This window comes from Nyctereutes procyonoides, unplaced genomic scaffold (assembly GCF_905146905.1).
Source record: "Nyctereutes procyonoides isolate TBG_1078 unplaced genomic scaffold, NYPRO_anot_genome, whole genome shotgun sequence".
Taxonomy (NCBI): Eukaryota; Metazoa; Chordata; class Mammalia; order Carnivora; family Canidae; genus Nyctereutes; species Nyctereutes procyonoides.
This window is the reverse complement of record NW_026575132.1, coordinates 21,520,394-21,538,446: the sequence shown is the minus strand read 5'-3', so window position 1 is coordinate 21,538,446 and position 18,053 is coordinate 21,520,394. Positions and strand designations below refer to the sequence as shown.

Sequence of the window (18,053 nt, the reverse complement as noted above, 5' to 3'; positions counted from 1 at the left end):
AGTTGTACAGCATTTCAAAATACTCTTTAACTTCTATTAATTAGCAAGCACAGCCAAAAACTGAAATTTTGGAATTCGAAGTTCAAGGACATGAATACTTGAATTCTAGCTCAAGGTAATAAGAGATTTAAGAATGTAAAAATGTTTATTAAAATTAAGTGAGTCTTTTTAAAAATTTATTTATTTTAGAGAGAGAGAGAGAGTTCCTGCAAGTGGGAGGAGGGGCAGAAGGAGAGGGAGAGAGTCATAAGCAGACTCCCTGCTGAGCGCCAAACCCCACGAGGTACTCCATCTTGTGACCCTGAGGTCATGACCTGAACTGAAACCAAGAGTAGGATGCTCAACCGAGCCATCCAAGCACTTCATAAGTGCTGTTTTTTTTTTTATTTAATTAACTTTAATTGGTGAACCCATGAGGAAAAAAGTGTCTTAAGGTAGAAATTGATTGTCATTGAAAATAATAGTGTAATTTTATATATATATATATATATATATATATATATATATATATATATATATGTAACAGATATACATATCTGTGTATGGATATACAGGTAGATATTTCACATTAAAGTATATTACCAGTAAAGTGTTTTATCAGTAAATTTTTATTAAACATGTGTATTAAAACTAAATTAAAGTCCCTTTAGAACTATGATACCAGTGCAGATTCAGTATATTGGAAATATAAATTGGAAATTTAATAGGCCTTCATATTATAAAATGAAATGCTCATAGTTGGGATGTTTCATTCTATACAATGTTTTCCTTTTTTAATTCTGATAGACCATAAATGGCTTAATGTTAAGAAATTACTAAAAACATTTTTAAAGAAGCCATTGTTATTAGGCTTATATATCAATCTGTAATGGGAACACATTAAAAAGACCAACTTACTGAATTCTAAATTTTAGGTATGTGATAGCATGAAAACAGTCCTACGAAACACACAATTATATATCTCCAGAATAACTCCTAGTATATACATACTTTATGGACTGTAGAATTAGTATGTACAATTTTAAATAAAACATTATTTCCCTTCTATGTATTCTATTTCTATTTCTTCATCTAAAATTACCATCTCTATAACTTTGATCTACTACAAATAAATACTGATTTAAAAAACTCACAAAAGTTAACAAATTTTAAAGCATGTATCATTCTAGCAAAAGAAAGTTATATTGTCTAATAATAGATACACATTATTTAACATAAGCTCTCATTTAAAAAATATAGTTGTAACTAATTTTAATCTTTTAGATAGGTAACTGGAAACACTGTATGTTGCTACATTATTCATCAATAGCAAATATAAAATATTTCATCTGTTTGACAATGTTTATTACTGCAGAAAAAATGCTAAGCATAATCGAATAATATTACAATTATTATAATTTATAATTATTGTACATGAATGCAATAAGATGAATGTACATCTCAAATTATAAAATTAAACGAATATACAATAATTTATTAATTATAAGACTAACATATTCCATTAAAAATGTATTTTAAGTTTTGCCAAACTTTTGTTCTTCCCTATTTGTAGCCATTTTGCCTTCATAAAACCCAATTTACTTACCTTGGATGGTGATTCTAAAGGATATAGACTCCAAAGTTTTGCAAGATACTGCTAGGAATTTGTGTTATCTATATCAGCACACACTTACCTCCTCTGTTATTTCTTCCTTTACATATATGATAAATACAATGCTTTAATAATGTGACATATTAAGAAATGTAAACTATAATATATTCTAATATAACATTAGAATAAAAATTTACATAGATGGAAACAATAAATTTAAAGTGGAAACAATAAAGGGTTTCAGAATAAATGTTAAAATTGTTAGCTTGGTCACAAATGGTAAACAAAAAATATACTACCTGATGAATCGAAGTTCACCTCATTGCCAGGACTTGGACCTATATCAATGGACACAATTGGTAAGAGCTTCCGAAAGTCCCACAGTTTTGTTACTCCACAAGCATCGCAGGATGCTATCATGTGACCCTTTAAAGTATTAAAAAGAGAAATTATATACATACATACATATATTACATATATATAAATATATATAGTAACTTAGTCAACAAGGATGAGTTGTGTTACAATTTGATTAAGTCCATAAGAATGCACTCTTCTAAATGAAAAAGAGTTCACTATATTTTTGTCTTGGACATAAAATTGTTATAAAGTGATAATTTACACATATATAAATTCCTATAGTAAATTTTGGAAGATGACTTTTTTAGGAAATCATTTTGATTATTCTAATTACATAAAAATATGTAGTAAAATAAAGATATACATATCCATGTAATTCTCTCTAATATATATGTATATATATCATGTTCATAATATATGTGATCTATACATAAAATTACCTTTACACATGAAACCATTGCACTAAAAGTGCACCTCACTCTATATGCTTGTAGTTTGTTAGCACTGATTAGTTATAATTCAGATGTAATAAAAATAAAACAAAGGTAGGAGAACAAATAGACACAAGGAAAGAAAAGTTTTTACAAGGAAAGAAAAGTTTTTACAATGGTAGGACAAGAATTGGGTCCAGGTGAAACTGATGGCAAGAAAGCTGTACATATTGTGATCTGTGAGACAGCATTATTAGAAACATTTGGGGATATTTTGATAATATGCAATGAGATAAGGAAGAAGATAACTGGATAAAGGGCATGGAAAATAAAAAGGGATTGTGGATGGATTCGAGTGTAATGGGAACAAGTGTGGCTATTTTCCCAGCATTGAAGTACCAGCTCGGGTACATGAGTTTGAAGCTCAAGGCCTGTCTACAGCCTTCTTGCTGGTTTCTTAGGAAAAGCTTATCGAGCATCCACTTCATGTCAGAAAGTGGAATAAATGATGATGAGTAAGTGATGAGTAAGAAGGGTCTCTGATGTCTAGTTGCTCACAATCTTTACTCAGTCTTATCATAATATCTTTTAATTTTGGTGTCCACTTATCAACTGAAAATGAATATTGGCCATATCAGGCTCATACATAATATTTATGGTAAGTGATTATATTTCATACCATTTCCAATTCGATAGTTTCCCTTTCAGCTCCAGCTTAATTATTTTTAATGTCAAGTCAAAAATTGTCCTCTTGCTTTTTTCCTATTCTAAAATGTTAAAGATAATTTGATTATTGTACAATTATCTTTATCATTTTGAACTAGCTCATATGATTTTTTTTCTCATTTGCTTCTTAATTTCTATTCCTTCAGGAAAAAATGTGCATTTTGTATTACAGTCCAAGGGGACTCTCTTTTTCCCTAAACAAGCCAGTAATGCAACAAATGCCATCAGTTTTAAAATTCTATAACTGTTGTCCCTGGCAAAGCAATACAACCTTGTCCCCAGTCTAATAAATGGGATGTTTAATCTTTTTTATGACTTAAAAGGAACATGGAGAACTTGGAATGTTTTCAAATATGTAAACATGTATTGTAAGAATTGTGAAGAATCACTGAATTTAGTTTTCAGAAAAGACCAATTCTCAGTATTAGCAGGGAATATTAATGCTAGAAATTAGAAAAAATCCTTTCCAGATATAAGGGTTTTCAAATATCCTTCAGAGGTGACAGAATGAAATTTTTTTTTCAACTTTGAGAACAGAATAGATAAGTTACAATGGTAACTTAATTTAGAGGCACTTCTCACTCACTAAAGACAGGTTATAGAAATCTTAAAGTGTGGTTTATATCACTAAATATTAAATAGTGAGGAAATAACACTAGGAAATAGTCCCATAATTTTTGAAGATGAAAATGAATGTTTAAATAGTTTTTAATATTTTTACATTTAGCCTTCACTGCTACCAAAAAAGATCAATATATAACAGTTTGATAATATTAAAATAATGAGTCAATACTTATTAAATGCTTTTAATGAATCAAGTACTATAATAAATGATTTATTAATATATAGTACATACTTTTTGAATAATTTCGAGTAACATCATTTAGGCAAATTTCTACATTCCCCAAGGTACTTAGAAGTCACGACAAAGTATACATTACAATAAAACAAATAGGATGACTTAATAAGTGGTAAAAATAAGTTCAATTTGATAACTGAGAGATTCTTGGTACTGAAAGAACAGCTTTGCTATATTCCATCAGCCAGTGAGGCAGATGCAGTGCCTATCGCAATGCCAGGAGCATAGTAGAACTCAAAAAAGTACTTGTTAAGTCAATAGATGATGAATGCCTCACTGGGGCTTACCTAGAAGTTTTATTTTAATACAAGCTCATCCATGGCATTCTTAAGATAAACATTAGTTCTAAATCTCATGCTTTTTTTTTTAAAGATTTTATTTATTTATTCATGAGAGACACAGAGAGAGAGGGGCACAGATACAGGCAGAGGGAGAAGCAGGCTCCATGAAGGGAGCCTGATGTGGGACTTGATCCTGGGTCTCCAGGATCAAGCCCTGGGGGCGCTAAACCACTGAGCCACCAGGGCTGCCCTAAATCTCATGCTTCTGAATCACTTAGATTAAAGGAAGAGAAAGGCTGCAGAGAATTAGAGCCAAAAAACTTGGAATTATCTTGACAACCTTATATCCCTCCTCTTCCCATCTCAGAAGAACTGGAGGCCCATCTGCCAATCTCCTCCATGACATAGAAGAACATACTAAAACACTGTCAATCCAAACTGCAGAGTGAGCTCTGAATGATCTGAAGATGGAGAAACGTGGAAAAAGGATTATCTAACAACCTAAAGGAAAAAGCAGACATTTTATCTACAACTTCGGTAAAAAAAAAAGCGAAGGCCTGGTATAGTTAGGCATTTAAACAGAGAAAGATCATTTTTCATGAAGAAGATATTTTTTTTATAGAGAGGTGAAACTGTATGACAATCTTAAAGAAAGTAAAGACTCAAGAATTTTAGGAACCTCCTTAAAATAGAATTCTGATTGTCATTCGTACCAGTACAACTCGTATTGAGGAAGAGAAGATACTAAAGGCAGTTGCATAGAATTCTCAAAAAAGTTCAAATTTAGATATATGTGGCTGTTTCTGTGACACTGAATTCCTAGGAACTGGCAGTCTTCCCGCAACATGTTTGGCATGTGATCTTGAATAGACCACTGAATGAATGAATATATTAAAGGATCCCCCCATATAGAAATGTGAAATGAGCTAAAACTCAGAAGAAAAATGTTTTTGCAATCGCAGATTCAAACAGTGACATAAAGCAAGTAGAATTTAGCAAAGCGGATGAAGCATGTGGTCGAGGTGAGAGGGAAGAGTCACAACCCCTGACTGCCCCGGTGAAAGGCTTTCTACCTCCACTTTGAAGATCTTATAGTGAGAGAAGCCAGATAGACATAAAGTTAATTATAAGTTAGAGTACAGCAACACAAAATCAAGCTAGCTTCATCTAGGCTGCTGGAAACATATCGGAGAACATTTAGCATAGGTTCACAAGTGTTCATACTTTTGAAACTTTTCATACATCTCAAATTCATTATGAAATTAGAAAAGAATAGGATAAAAACTAAAGTAGCACTATTTATAAATAAATAAAATGTAAACAAGTGAGATCTGTAATAATCTAATATAGAAGACATAAACCCTTGTGCTACTGTGGATCCAGAAAACTGCCAGAGGCATTGTTTAAGCAAACTTGACACCACCAGCAGCAAGACAAGCAGACTGAACTGCTTTCTTTCTGCAGAGAGGTTCCCAGCATATTTAAATATTATAAAACAAAGAGAGAAAAGGAGAAAACTGGGATCCTAATGAGGTTAAAATATATAATTAATTATAAATAATGTATAATTAAAAACTACTTTCAAAAACCAATAGTATTCCTTAATATTAAGATATTTTATGGCTTCATATAATTTTTGAAAACAAATTTTAGAAGTTCAGACATATACATCAGTTTGGGGTTAAGAGGCTATTTTTCAGGTAGGGTAAGAAATGTCATATAGTACTAATATATTCTATGTGGAAGTCTGATCTTTATATCACATGTCAAGAAGAAATATAGAGGATCTTAATTTATTATGGAAAACACAGGTCTAATTTGATTGTACTCTAGACCTTCACCCTGATGAATTAGCTAAGTAGTTTTTTGGTTCAACTCACTAGGCTATATATATATATATAGTGTGTGTGTGTGTGTGTGTGTGTGTGTGTATATATATACTTTTATACCTTTATTTTTCTCATTTTCTTTGGAAAAGTCAATTTACAGAACAACAACAACATGTAAAAAAGCAAAATATGTTTAGGTCCATAACATTATTTCTTTTCTGCAAAGGTTCTTCAAGGTGGAATAATATGATATATATAATGTTTTGGTCTCAAAGAATTACATGGTATAATAAAAGTCAAATGAATGATTATATATCAATTATGCACATATGAGAATGTTGTAAATTCTGTAAGTGAGGGTACTTTGCCATAGGAGTACATTCCCATGACCTTGAATAGCACATAGTAAATGTTCAATAAATAATTGAAATATGTAAGAATATTTACTCTGGATGCATTATTATCAAGCCATAAAAATAATAACTATAGAAAAATGTAAAACATGGAAAAGTTTATGATATACTGTGGTTACACTGATTGAAAATATATAATACATATGTCCAATGATTAAATGAAGATATACATTTACAAAAACTGCCCTGTATTTTTTTTTAAGACTTTATTTTTTTTAAGGACAAGTACAGGCTCATACTGAAATTGAGGAAAGGACACATAGATTTTTTCATTTACGTCCTCCTCACTCGCACACACAAGACTCTCCAATTTACAATATCTACTACCAGAAGAGTACATTTGTCACAGTTGATGAACCTACATTGACACATCATAATCACCCAGGATGCCATATAGTGGGAACTATGCAGTATGTGGTCTTTTCAAGTTGGCTTCTTTCACTTGGTAAAATGTGTTAAATTTCTTCCATGTCTTCCTATGATTTGATAGCTTATTTTTTATAGCTAAATAATATTTCATTGTCTGGATGTACCAGACACCTACTGAAGGGCATTTTGGCTGCTTTGAAGTTTGATAATTATGAATAAAGCTGCTATATATATTTGTGTTAAGGTTTCTGTGTAGAAATAAGTTTCATCTCCTCTGGGTAAATACCAAGGAAGATGATTGTTAGATGGTATGGTAATATGTTTAATTTGTAAGAAACTGTCAAAATATTTTCCAAAGTGGCTGTGCCATTTGGCATTCCTACTAGCATAGAATAAGAGTTCATGTTGCTCCATGTCCTCACCAGCATTTGGTTTTGTCAGTGTTCCAGATTTTGGCCACTCTAATTGACATAGTGATCTCTCATTTTAATTTGCTTTTCCCTCATTTCCCTTGTGAAATATGATTGGAGTATCCCAACATGTACACATTTGCCATCTGCATATCTTCTTTTGTGAGAGATCTGTTGAGGTCTCTAGCCCATTTTTTAATTGGGTTGCTATTTTCTTATTGTTGAGTTTTAAGAATTTCTTTTTATGTTCTGGATAATAGTCCTTTATTAGATGTTTTTCTGCAAATATTTTCTGCCAGTATGTGGTTTGTCTTCTCATTTTCTTGACATTGTCTTTCACAGATCAAAAGTTTTTAATTTTAATGAAATCTAGCTTATCAATTAATTCTTTCATGGATCATGCTTTTAGAGTTGTATCTAAAGGCATTGCCATACCCTAGGTCATCTCGGTTTTGTCCTATGTTATCATTATAGGGGCTTTATAGCTTCTCATTTAAATCTGTGATCCATTTGAATTAATTTTTGTGAAAAGTGTAAAATCTGTGTCTAGGTTCTTTTTTTTTTTTTTGCATGGATATCCAGTTGTTCAGCATTATTTGTTGAAAAGTCTACTTTTGTTCCATTGCTTTGTCTTTCTATGTCAAAGATCAGTTAACTGTATTTATGGGGGTCTATGTCTGGGATGCCTATTCTGTTCCACTGATTTGACTATTTTTTCACCAATACTATGATATCTTGATTACTGTAGCTTAAGAGTAAGTCTTAAGTCAGCTGTGTCTGTCTTCTAACACTGTAGTTCTCTGTCAATATTGTGTTGGCTATTCTGAGACTTCTGTATCTCCATATAAACTTTAGGATCCAAGTATTGATATACTTAAGTAATTTGCTAGGATATTGATTGGGATTGCATTCAATCTATAGATAAAGTTGTGAAGAAGTGGATCTTACAATATTGAGTCTTAGTATCTGTGAAAATGGAACATCTCTCCATTAATTTAGCTCTTTTTTAAAATCACCCTTGGCCATGGTGTATTTTTCTTTTTACACACTGTTATATTTGATTTGTATGATTTTGTTGAGGACTTTTGTACCTATGTTCATGAAAGACATTAGTCTGTAGTCTTCTTGTAATATCCTAGTCTGGTTTTGGTATTTAGGTAATGCTGACTTCATAGAATGAGTCAGGAACTATTCCCTCAGTTTCTATTCTCTGAAAGAAATAGTATAAAATTGATATTATTTGTTCTATGAGAAACAAATTCTTTTTTCTTTCTTCTCCTTATTATATTCCCCAACAATTATATATTTCATCTTTTATAGTTGTACCACAGTCTTTGCAGTTAAAAGGGGAAGAATCAAAACTTGCACTTGTTTGGCTCTAGAATTTGTGTTAACCACTGAGCTATTCCAAGACAGAGTGAAACTGAAAAAAAAATATTTTTTTAAGTATAAGATTTCAAAGAATCATATAAATAATAAGGATAATCCCCAATACAGAAAAAATAAAACAGAAACACAAAATGGAGACTAGGGATGAAACCATAGGCCTCTGGGTTCTTAGTTCAGAAGCAAGTCCTAGTTATTCAGCTTCTGTAAGGTAGGAACTAAGAGTGTTTTGTGTCAGATGGAATTAAAAGCCCCTTTTTGCTAAAACCATGAGTAATGAAATTTTTACTGACAATATGAAGCTGACAAAAGTTGCTGGCTAATGCTATTTGAAACTACAATTTATACGAAGCTATATAATTAAGTCATCCCTAGTTTTTACAGTCTTACAACCTGGATCTGAACCAAGTAACAAACCCTAGTGACTGGATGTGTGTTTTCCAATACCAGAAGGCAGGATTCTTGACTTGTAAATGTAAGACTTATCCTAGGGCTACTGGCCTGGGATACCTGGGACAAAGGAAATAGCCACACTACTAAAAGCTATGGAGGAGTAAGCACAAGTAGAAAGCAAGACAGACGAAGGAAGGGAAAAGAGCGAACCATTCCTCTTACCTTACTAAAAAGAAGCTACACATTTTTTTCCCATAGCATATAAAGAAATTTAAAGCTAATAAAGATAGCCAATAACTGAAAGATAAAGTAATTTTGGTGCATTGAAATTACAGAAAAACTGAAAAAGATTTTTAAGTAAGTATAAGTGTCTCAAAGATTTTAATGAAGAGCTAATACTCGTTAAAGAAAAATAAATGAAACAAAAAATAGTCTAAATGACTTAAGAAAGACCAAGAGAATTGAAACATTAGTCATTAAAGAAAAAAAAAACTTAATAGAATATATTTAGATAGAGTTGAAAAGATAGTGAATTGGAAGAATATACTGGGAACTTCCACTAGATTGCAGATGTAAAGATAAAAAAAGACGAAGGCATGAAGATCATTATAGAGACATGGCAAGTATGGAGAAGGTATTATATGTCTAACAAGTATTAGAAGAGAATGTACAGAAAAGCAAAAGAGTAGTATTTGAAGGCATAATATTAGACTGAAACTTATCCAGAATTTTTAAAAAATATGTATTCAGAATAACTGCACTCAACTATTGAGCATAATGCATAAAAATAAAATCACACCTAGATGCAATGTAATGAAAAATGTGGGCCATTATGGATGAGGATAAAATTATCTACAGGAGAAAAATTACAGATTATCTATAAAAGAAAGACACTAGATTGATGACAAAAACTAGATGTTAAGAACCAGTGGAATAATGCCCATATCATATGGGAAAATAAAACTTACCCTAAATTTGTTTACTTAGCTAGTAGGGCTCTGGACTAAAGCATCTTCAGACATTCAGACCAAAATAGTTTAAATCTAAATATGGAAAAAATAATTTCTAATTGTATTTTATCATAAATATTAATAACTGTATCATCAGACATATAATGGTGAGCATAGATATTGGAAAGCTAAAGTATTTTAATCAAGGTTAGTTGGTTGTCGATATAAAAGAGAAAATACCCAGACCAAATCCTAGCTCTAACCCTAGTCCAACCTTAACTTTAGTCTTAATTTAAGAAACAAGACAAGCAAACAAAAAAACAAAACAGGAAATAAGTTTGAAAAAAGTAAGGAAAAAATTTAATGGAAAACACAGTGAGTTGTAATAGCAATAACTACCAATTTTATAAATAATCACATACACACATAGAAATTGAAAATAAGAGACAATTACAATTGTTTAAAAAATAACAAAGACTCCAACTATGTGCAACTTATAAGAGAAACATTAAAAACAACAATAACAAAAATAAACAAAATATTCAGAAAGTAAAATAAATAATGAAATCATTAAATATCAATTAACAGGAAGCTGGTACAAGAGTATCAATATAAAAAAACAGATTTAAGTGAATAAAAAGAATTACTATATCTAATTGCTAGAAAATAAAAGGAACACTATTAACAAGATGGCTTAAAAATCATAAATTTTTATGTAACTAAAACAAAGTCTGAAAATATAAAACAAAAAATAGCCTAACTATAAAGATAAATTATAATTTATCCAAGTGAGGAGAGATTTTATTTTTTTAAATTTTTTTTAAAAAGATTTTATTTATTTATTCATGAGAGACACAAAGAGAGAAAGGCAGAGACATGGGCAGAGGGAGAAACAGGCTCCATGCAGGGAGCCCGATGTGGGACTCAATCCCAGGACTCCAGGATCATGCCCTGAGCTAAAGGCAGATGTTTAACCACTTAGCCACCCAGGCATCCCGAGGGGAGATTTTAATACATGTCTACCAGACATTGCCAGATACAAAAATAAATAAATAAATAAATAAATAAATAAATAAATAAATAAATAAGATTCAACTAAAAAACAAAAAAAAATCTAAAATAGAAAACAATATTTATCATATACATAATATATAATATCAAGTATATGTGAAATATTTACAAAAATTAGCAAGATGACAAGACACAAAATAAAGCTCAAGAAATGCCAAAGAAGAGATGTCATAAAGGTCTCATTTTCTTGCATTGATGCAATTAGAAAAAAAAATTACACTAAAATTGAAAAAAAAAGTTTGAAAGCTAAAAAAAATCACACATAACTTACAAGTTTAGAATTAATTCAAATAAAGGAATTCATATTACATTTGTTGAATAAAGCTAGAGACATCATTAATAGAAATTCATACTTTTTTATTTTTTTTAAATATTTAAACAATTGAAACTGCATGTTCTTTTCTACAGAAGAAATTTTATTATTTTTTAAAAAATTTTAAAAGATTTTATTTATTTATTTGAGAGAGCACAGAGAGCAAATGGAGAGAACAGAGGGAGAGACAGAGCAGGCTCACTGCTGAGTGGGAAGCCTAACATGGGGCTCAGTCCCAGTATCCTGGAATTATGATCAGAGCCAAAGGCAGATGCTTAACTGCTGAGACCCCCCTTACAGAAACCCCCTTACAGAAGAAATTTTAAAAAGTAGAAATAAATTATTAAAATATGATCGAAATTTATAGAAAAAATAACAAAATTAAACAAAACTATTAAAATAGTAAACAAGAGAAGAACAACCAAATCTAAAGCTGGTCTTTATAAAGAACATGTAGACAGACAAATTGAAAGATCTGTCAAAAACAGACAAAAAGAAATAGTGACAAAGTAAAAATAAGTCATAATTAAGCAACATTATGAAATGAAAGGGAGACAAAACACGGTAAAGATTAAAGAAACCACATCAAAATGCTATGAAGAGCTTGATATTAATTGTGAATTCTTCAGTGAAGTTTTCTTCTGGAACAATATAAATTTAAAAACCAGCTAAATATATAAATTTTGAAAAAATTGCCATATATTCCACAAAAAACAATAAAAAATTAAGAGAAAAAACAAACAAACACTAAACCAGGGGGAAAATGCTCTTCAAGAGACCAGTAGACAAAGGAAAAAATTAACAAACACCTGAAAATCTTTTCACCAACCCTAGTAACATAGTTCATCTCAGTGGTTATGGATGGAATACATCCAGCTAGTCTCACTAGCCTGGCCAAGATCATCACTCTAGTGACCGTGTGTTACTAATCTTTGAAGAACTAAGTCATCCCCTCATGGAAACCCATCTTTATGGATAGGGTAACTGCTTAAGGGGAAGGTGTCTGGCTCAAGTAGGAACAATAAGAATATTTCCTCATATTTTTCAAACTAATGTTGAGAGAAGTTAGTTCTTTCCTCTCCAATAAAAGATGTCAAAGATGCGTAATATATATTATAAAATCTTAGTTCTAATGTCCAGGTCCAGCATCATGAACAAATTGGTAGGATTAAGAGCATTCAGGAAGTCTGGTGGCATTTGGATATTGGTGTTAGCTAAAACTAAATGTCATATGCCACCTCACCTGTCTGAAATTCAGTTTTATGAGGCAATGAACATCCTAATTTTGCTTAGTTTAATTTGAGTTAGAGTTTTCCTTTCTTTCTTTTTTTAAATTGATTAATTAATTAATTAGAGCGAAAGAGAGGGAGGGGTAAGGAGAGGGAGAAGTCTCCACACAGAGAGCTTGGACCTCACACACGGCTCAATCTCACGATCCTGAGATAACAACCAGAGCCCAAATCAAGTCAGACTCTTAACCAACTGAGCCACCAGGCACCCCAAGTTTGGGTTTTTCACTTGAGATTGTCTTTTTTTCCCCTATCAAATTAGAATAGATTTTTTAAATGATGATAATGATAAGGGGTCAGAAAAACAAATAGACTTGCTTTCCTGGTGGGTGTACAAACTGATAGTGAAAATTAACAGTTTTTATTGTCATGAAATATATTTAATACTATTTATAATAGTATCTGATTATGTGCAGTAATCTCATTTTACAGATGAGAAAAATAGGATTTAAGAGCCCAGGTAAATTTCCTAAAATTATGTAGGTAAAATAATTTGGAGTGAGGATTCAAGTATAGGTATGGTTGACTTTAGAGTCTGAGATTTGAACCCATATGTTACATTCTATTTCTTGAAACTAATATAGCATAATATATCACAAATGTTTTAATATATTGGGACACCTGGAGTCCCAGGATCAAGTCCCACATTGGGCTCCCTGCATGAAGCCTGCTTCTCCCTCTGCCTATGTCTCTGCCTCTCTCTCTGTCTCTCTGTGTCTCTCATGAATAAATAAAATCTTTTAAAAAAGTATTTAAATATATTGAATATATTCCCCCGATCAGGATGAATTTAAATAAGTCAATAAATCAGATCAATCTTTGTCATAAATATGTTCTTCACAGTATCGTTTATAAGATGGGGCAGTGGGGTGCCTTGGTGGCTCAGTCAGTCAATACTCTGCCTTCGGCTCAGGTCCTATCTATCCCAGGGTCCTGGGATCCAGCCCTACATTAGGAATCCCTGCTCAGCAGGGAGTCTACTTTCTCCCTCTTCCTCTCTAATCTCAAATAAATAATAAATAAATAAACCTTAACAAGAAAAAAAAAAGATGGGGCAGTAAAAATGTAAGAAGTCAATTCTCATAAATAGATCGATAGACACACATGTATGTATGAATATACATAAAACTATACCCTACAATTATATAACTAAATTATTATTTTGACAATTACAATGGTATTTCCAAAGGTGTTTAATACGGGGAAAACATACATACGTAGTTCAATGAGAGATGCTGCAAACAAAATTGTTTACATTGTCTGATGCACACACACAAAGCATATGTTAAAAATAAGATTGGTAGGAACTAAATCAGAACTGATTATCTTTAGGATGAATCATTTTTATTTTATTTGTTCCTTTTCACATTTTCAAAATTCAAATTCCAGGGAATTAGCATATATTAATTGCTATAATCAGAAAAATATTTTTAAATGAATAAATAATGAAATCAAAACATCATACACAATACCTGTCAAGTGATCTAATTTTCATTTCCTAAAATTCTACTATGTAAAATGGGCAAGAAGGAGGGGTCATCAAGCAAATGGCAGAAACATTAAGCCCTAGAAACATCAGCTGCTTTCAATATGTGAAGGTAATGACCTGCAACTTGGTATTAAGGTATAACTATAATAAAATGTTTAGGCTCATTAGGAGGAAAATTAGTATTTCAAACATTTTTAGTACTAATACATTAGTGTGTCTCTGAGGACAGGCCGTGCAGCATTAAGCATTAGCTCATTGCACCATTTCTTCAGTACCCTAATGGCACAAATAAGAGCAAAAAAATGTGGAATTAGAATGGAAAGTGAATGTAAAATTTGGAAATGTTCAAGGAGGGAATGTAAAACATTGGAAAGATGTAGATAAGATAGCTTTTGTCTCTATATGCTTCTTCCTTATGCCATGGTCAATCTTTTGGGTCTTAGTATATTATGTCACCAACCATGTCCTAGGATATGGGAGTTGGACATCTCAAAAATAATTATGTAGCATCCGGAGTACACAATGCCATATACTACATAATCATCATAACTTCTTCAAAGTGATTTATATTTATTTTATTTTACTTTTCTTCTCTGAGGTTAGTTTATACTATCCTATTATTCAGATGAGAAAACCAAGATTTACAATGTTATACAACTTGTCCAAAGTCATTTTGTTAGTTAAACAGTTAAACGTACACTCAGGATTCAAATCCGACCAATCTGACTCAAGCGTCCAAGCTCATGAGGTCTTAACAAGAAGAATATTTTGCACACTTTGACTTAGATGCTTCAGGGACTGGAATCCCATAAAGTACCACCAAAGTGCCGAAAGTGCATTTTCTGTTACTGAGGTAGAACACTCTGAAAGAGCTAATAGTACTTTAACAGAACATCAACAAATAAGTAGTAGCAAAGAACAAATTGAGCAAGTAGGTGTTTAAATGTAGAAGGCAGAAGAATAATTAGGAATAGATGAAGGCAATTAATGTATATAAAGAAACACATAATTATCAAACTGTACTATGTCTCTGGCTTACGGCCAGGAACAAGAGATACAATAGATATAAGCTCTAAAGGAGCTTATCTTTATTCGTTGGAGAGAGAGAAATAATCCAGCAATTTTAACACAAAGTTAAATGTTGGAAGTAGGTAAAGGGTTGTTTAGAGTACAAATTGAACACCTAACAAGCCTATGGCACCAGAGTTTTCTTATAGGAATAAAGCCCTAAGATAGGTGCATCAAGTGAATGCAGCTTTCTAGAAATGGTAACATTTTTTTTATTATTTTATTTTTTCCAGATTTATTTATTTATTTGACACACACGAGAGCATGTAGGGGAGGAGCAGAGGGATGAGGGAGAGAGGGTCTTTCTTTTTTAAGATTTTATTTATTTATTCATGAGAGACACACAGAGAGAGGCAGAGACACAGGCAGAGGGAGAAGCAGGCTCCTTGCAGGGAGCACAAGGCGGGACTTGATCCCAGGACCCCAGGATCACGACCTGAGCCAAAGGCAGATGCTCATCCACTGAGCCACCCAGGCGTCCCAGGAGAGAGGGTCTTAAGCAGATTCTGCACTGAGCACAGAGCCTGAGGCAGGGCTTGATCTCTCAATCCTGAGATCACAACCCTGAGACCGCCATTTGAGCCGAAACCAAGTCTGATGCTCAACCAACTGTGCCATCCAGGCACTCTGTGAAATGATAGCATTTTAAATAGATTAAGATTATTAGTGAAGAGTAGGTGGGAGGGAATCATTATTATTGAAAACAGTATAATGTCAGAGCACAAAAGCAGAAACGAACATATTTCACTATGGGGGATATGATGAATTTATGATGAGGTTAACAATGTGTAAAAATTCTGAAGAACTTTTGGATCTCACACTGAGATATATGAATTTTGTATATGATGTAAAAAAGTTATATATTTTGAGCATAAATATTGATATGTTGAAAAGAACATTTGAAGGCCTGTAGTCTCAGTGAGTTAAGCAGGTACTTTCAAGGGCTAAGTTGCATTCCTGACACCCTGAAAAGCAAATGAACATACCTTCCTGTGGTTTTCTAGTATGTGCCTTAAGTCTAAGCAAGAGTTTGACTGAATCCATATAAACTTGCCTGGACCAGTAGGAAACCTACCACTTCCTCAGAGAAGTATTGATTGAACCTACTAGCTATTAGGCATTGATTTAAGTGGTGGATATACAGGAGTGAACAAAACAGAAGTTCTGGCCTCATGGAACTTTTATACTTCTGGGGGAGCATCATATAATAAATTAAATAAATCAGTGAAATACGTGGCATACTAAATGTTAATAACATTTATGGAGAATAAAAAAAATGTAGGGGCACTGGATGGCTCAGTCAGTTAAGCATCTGACATTTGATTTCAGCTCAGATCTTAATTGCAAGGTTGTGAGATTAAGCCCCACGCCAGGCTCTGTGCTCAGTGGGGAGTCTGCTTGGGAATTTTTCCCATCTGTCCCCTCTCATTCTCTCATGTAAATGAATAAATATTTTCTTTAAAAAAATGTAGACAAGGAATGTTTGCCAGAGTGTTGAAATGTAGATAGCCTGATCAGGGAGGGTCTCACTGGGAAAATGGCCTTTGAATTAAGAGCAGAAGGATTTGTGAGAACAAACTGTTAGGTGGAAGAAGAATGATCCAGGAAAAGGGAATAGTGATCCAAGGCCGCCAGGCATAACTACTGAAAAAAATAAGGGGCTGAGGGACAACAGAGAAAGGGTCTTTTTTTTTTTTTTTTTTTTTTTTTTTAGGTAGGTAGCTGGACCTCAAAATCCTTGATTCTACATGAAATCAGAGAAAAAAAAACACAAAGCAAAACTCATGTGGTCTTAATTAAATGTAGTGAATAGGGCTAAATTTGGAGATCAGCTGGAAGTGATGACAGTTGCCATTGAGTCTAGAATGCTGGAGGCAGAAAGAAAACTTTCCATGATTTCAGCTATTATCTACATGTTTCTAACTCCCAAATTTACATGTTCATTTGACACCTCTCTTTTGAACTCCAGATTTTATTTCCAACTACTCACAGAATTTCTCCATTTTGGGGATCCCTGGGTGGCTCAGCAGCTTAGTGCCTGCCTTTGGCCCAGGGTGTGATCCTGGAGTCCTGGATCAAGTCCCTGCATGGAGCCTGCTTTTCCCTCTGCCTGTGTCTCTGCCTCTCTCTCCCTGTCTCTGTGTATCTCATGAATAAAGAAATAAAATCTTAAAAAAAAAAAAGAATATCTCCATTTGGATGCACCACAGGTACCACAAGCCAGCATGCTCAAAGCCAAAATCATCAACCTGTTCCTTCAGCTGTATTTTCCATTTCAGTAAAAGGCTCCACACTCCATGCAGTCACCAGAGTGTAACAACCTCAACAGAGCTTGTCATCCAGTCATCCAGTCTCCATCTCTCTCCTCGCCAATCCTGTTTAGTTGAAGGAGGCCTCCACTTTACACAAATCCCCTGTATCAGGTCCTCCTCATCTCATACATGAACACAAGTAGTAAACACCCTGGCCTTCAACCTGACATCTTTGTAGGCCATTTTCATAACAGTGGTTGTCAAATGAAGGTATTTTTACCTTTCAGAGGACATTTGGTAATTTCTAGAAACATCTTTGTCACTACTGGGGTACTTGCCATTGGCATTCAGTTGGTGGAAGCCAGGGACGCTGATAAACATCTCACAATGCGCAGGACAGCCCCACCCCCATCTCAACATGAAATTATCTGGTCCATCATACCAATAATTCCATAGTTGACCAACAAATGGCAGAGTAGTATTTTCTCAAATGCAAAGTTCAGCCCCTCTTTGACCTGCCTCTTTTTTGCTGATCATTTCTCCCAACTTCCCTATGTTTATTCTGCTTTGTAC

General features: G+C 32.9%; 1 protein-coding gene across 1 annotated transcript in view; it reads right to left on the bottom strand.

Annotated features, from left to right (window-relative positions):
• SPAG16 (sperm associated antigen 16) overlaps window positions 1-18,053 on the bottom strand; it is a 925,123-nt gene that overhangs the window by 234,635 nt on the left and 672,435 nt on the right. The window contains exon 15 of the mRNA XM_055345436.1: window positions 1,891-2,017. Coding sequence (XP_055201411.1) covers window positions 1,891-2,017 — 127 coding nt within the window. The remainder of the gene's footprint in view (window positions 1-1,890; window positions 2,018-18,053) is intronic.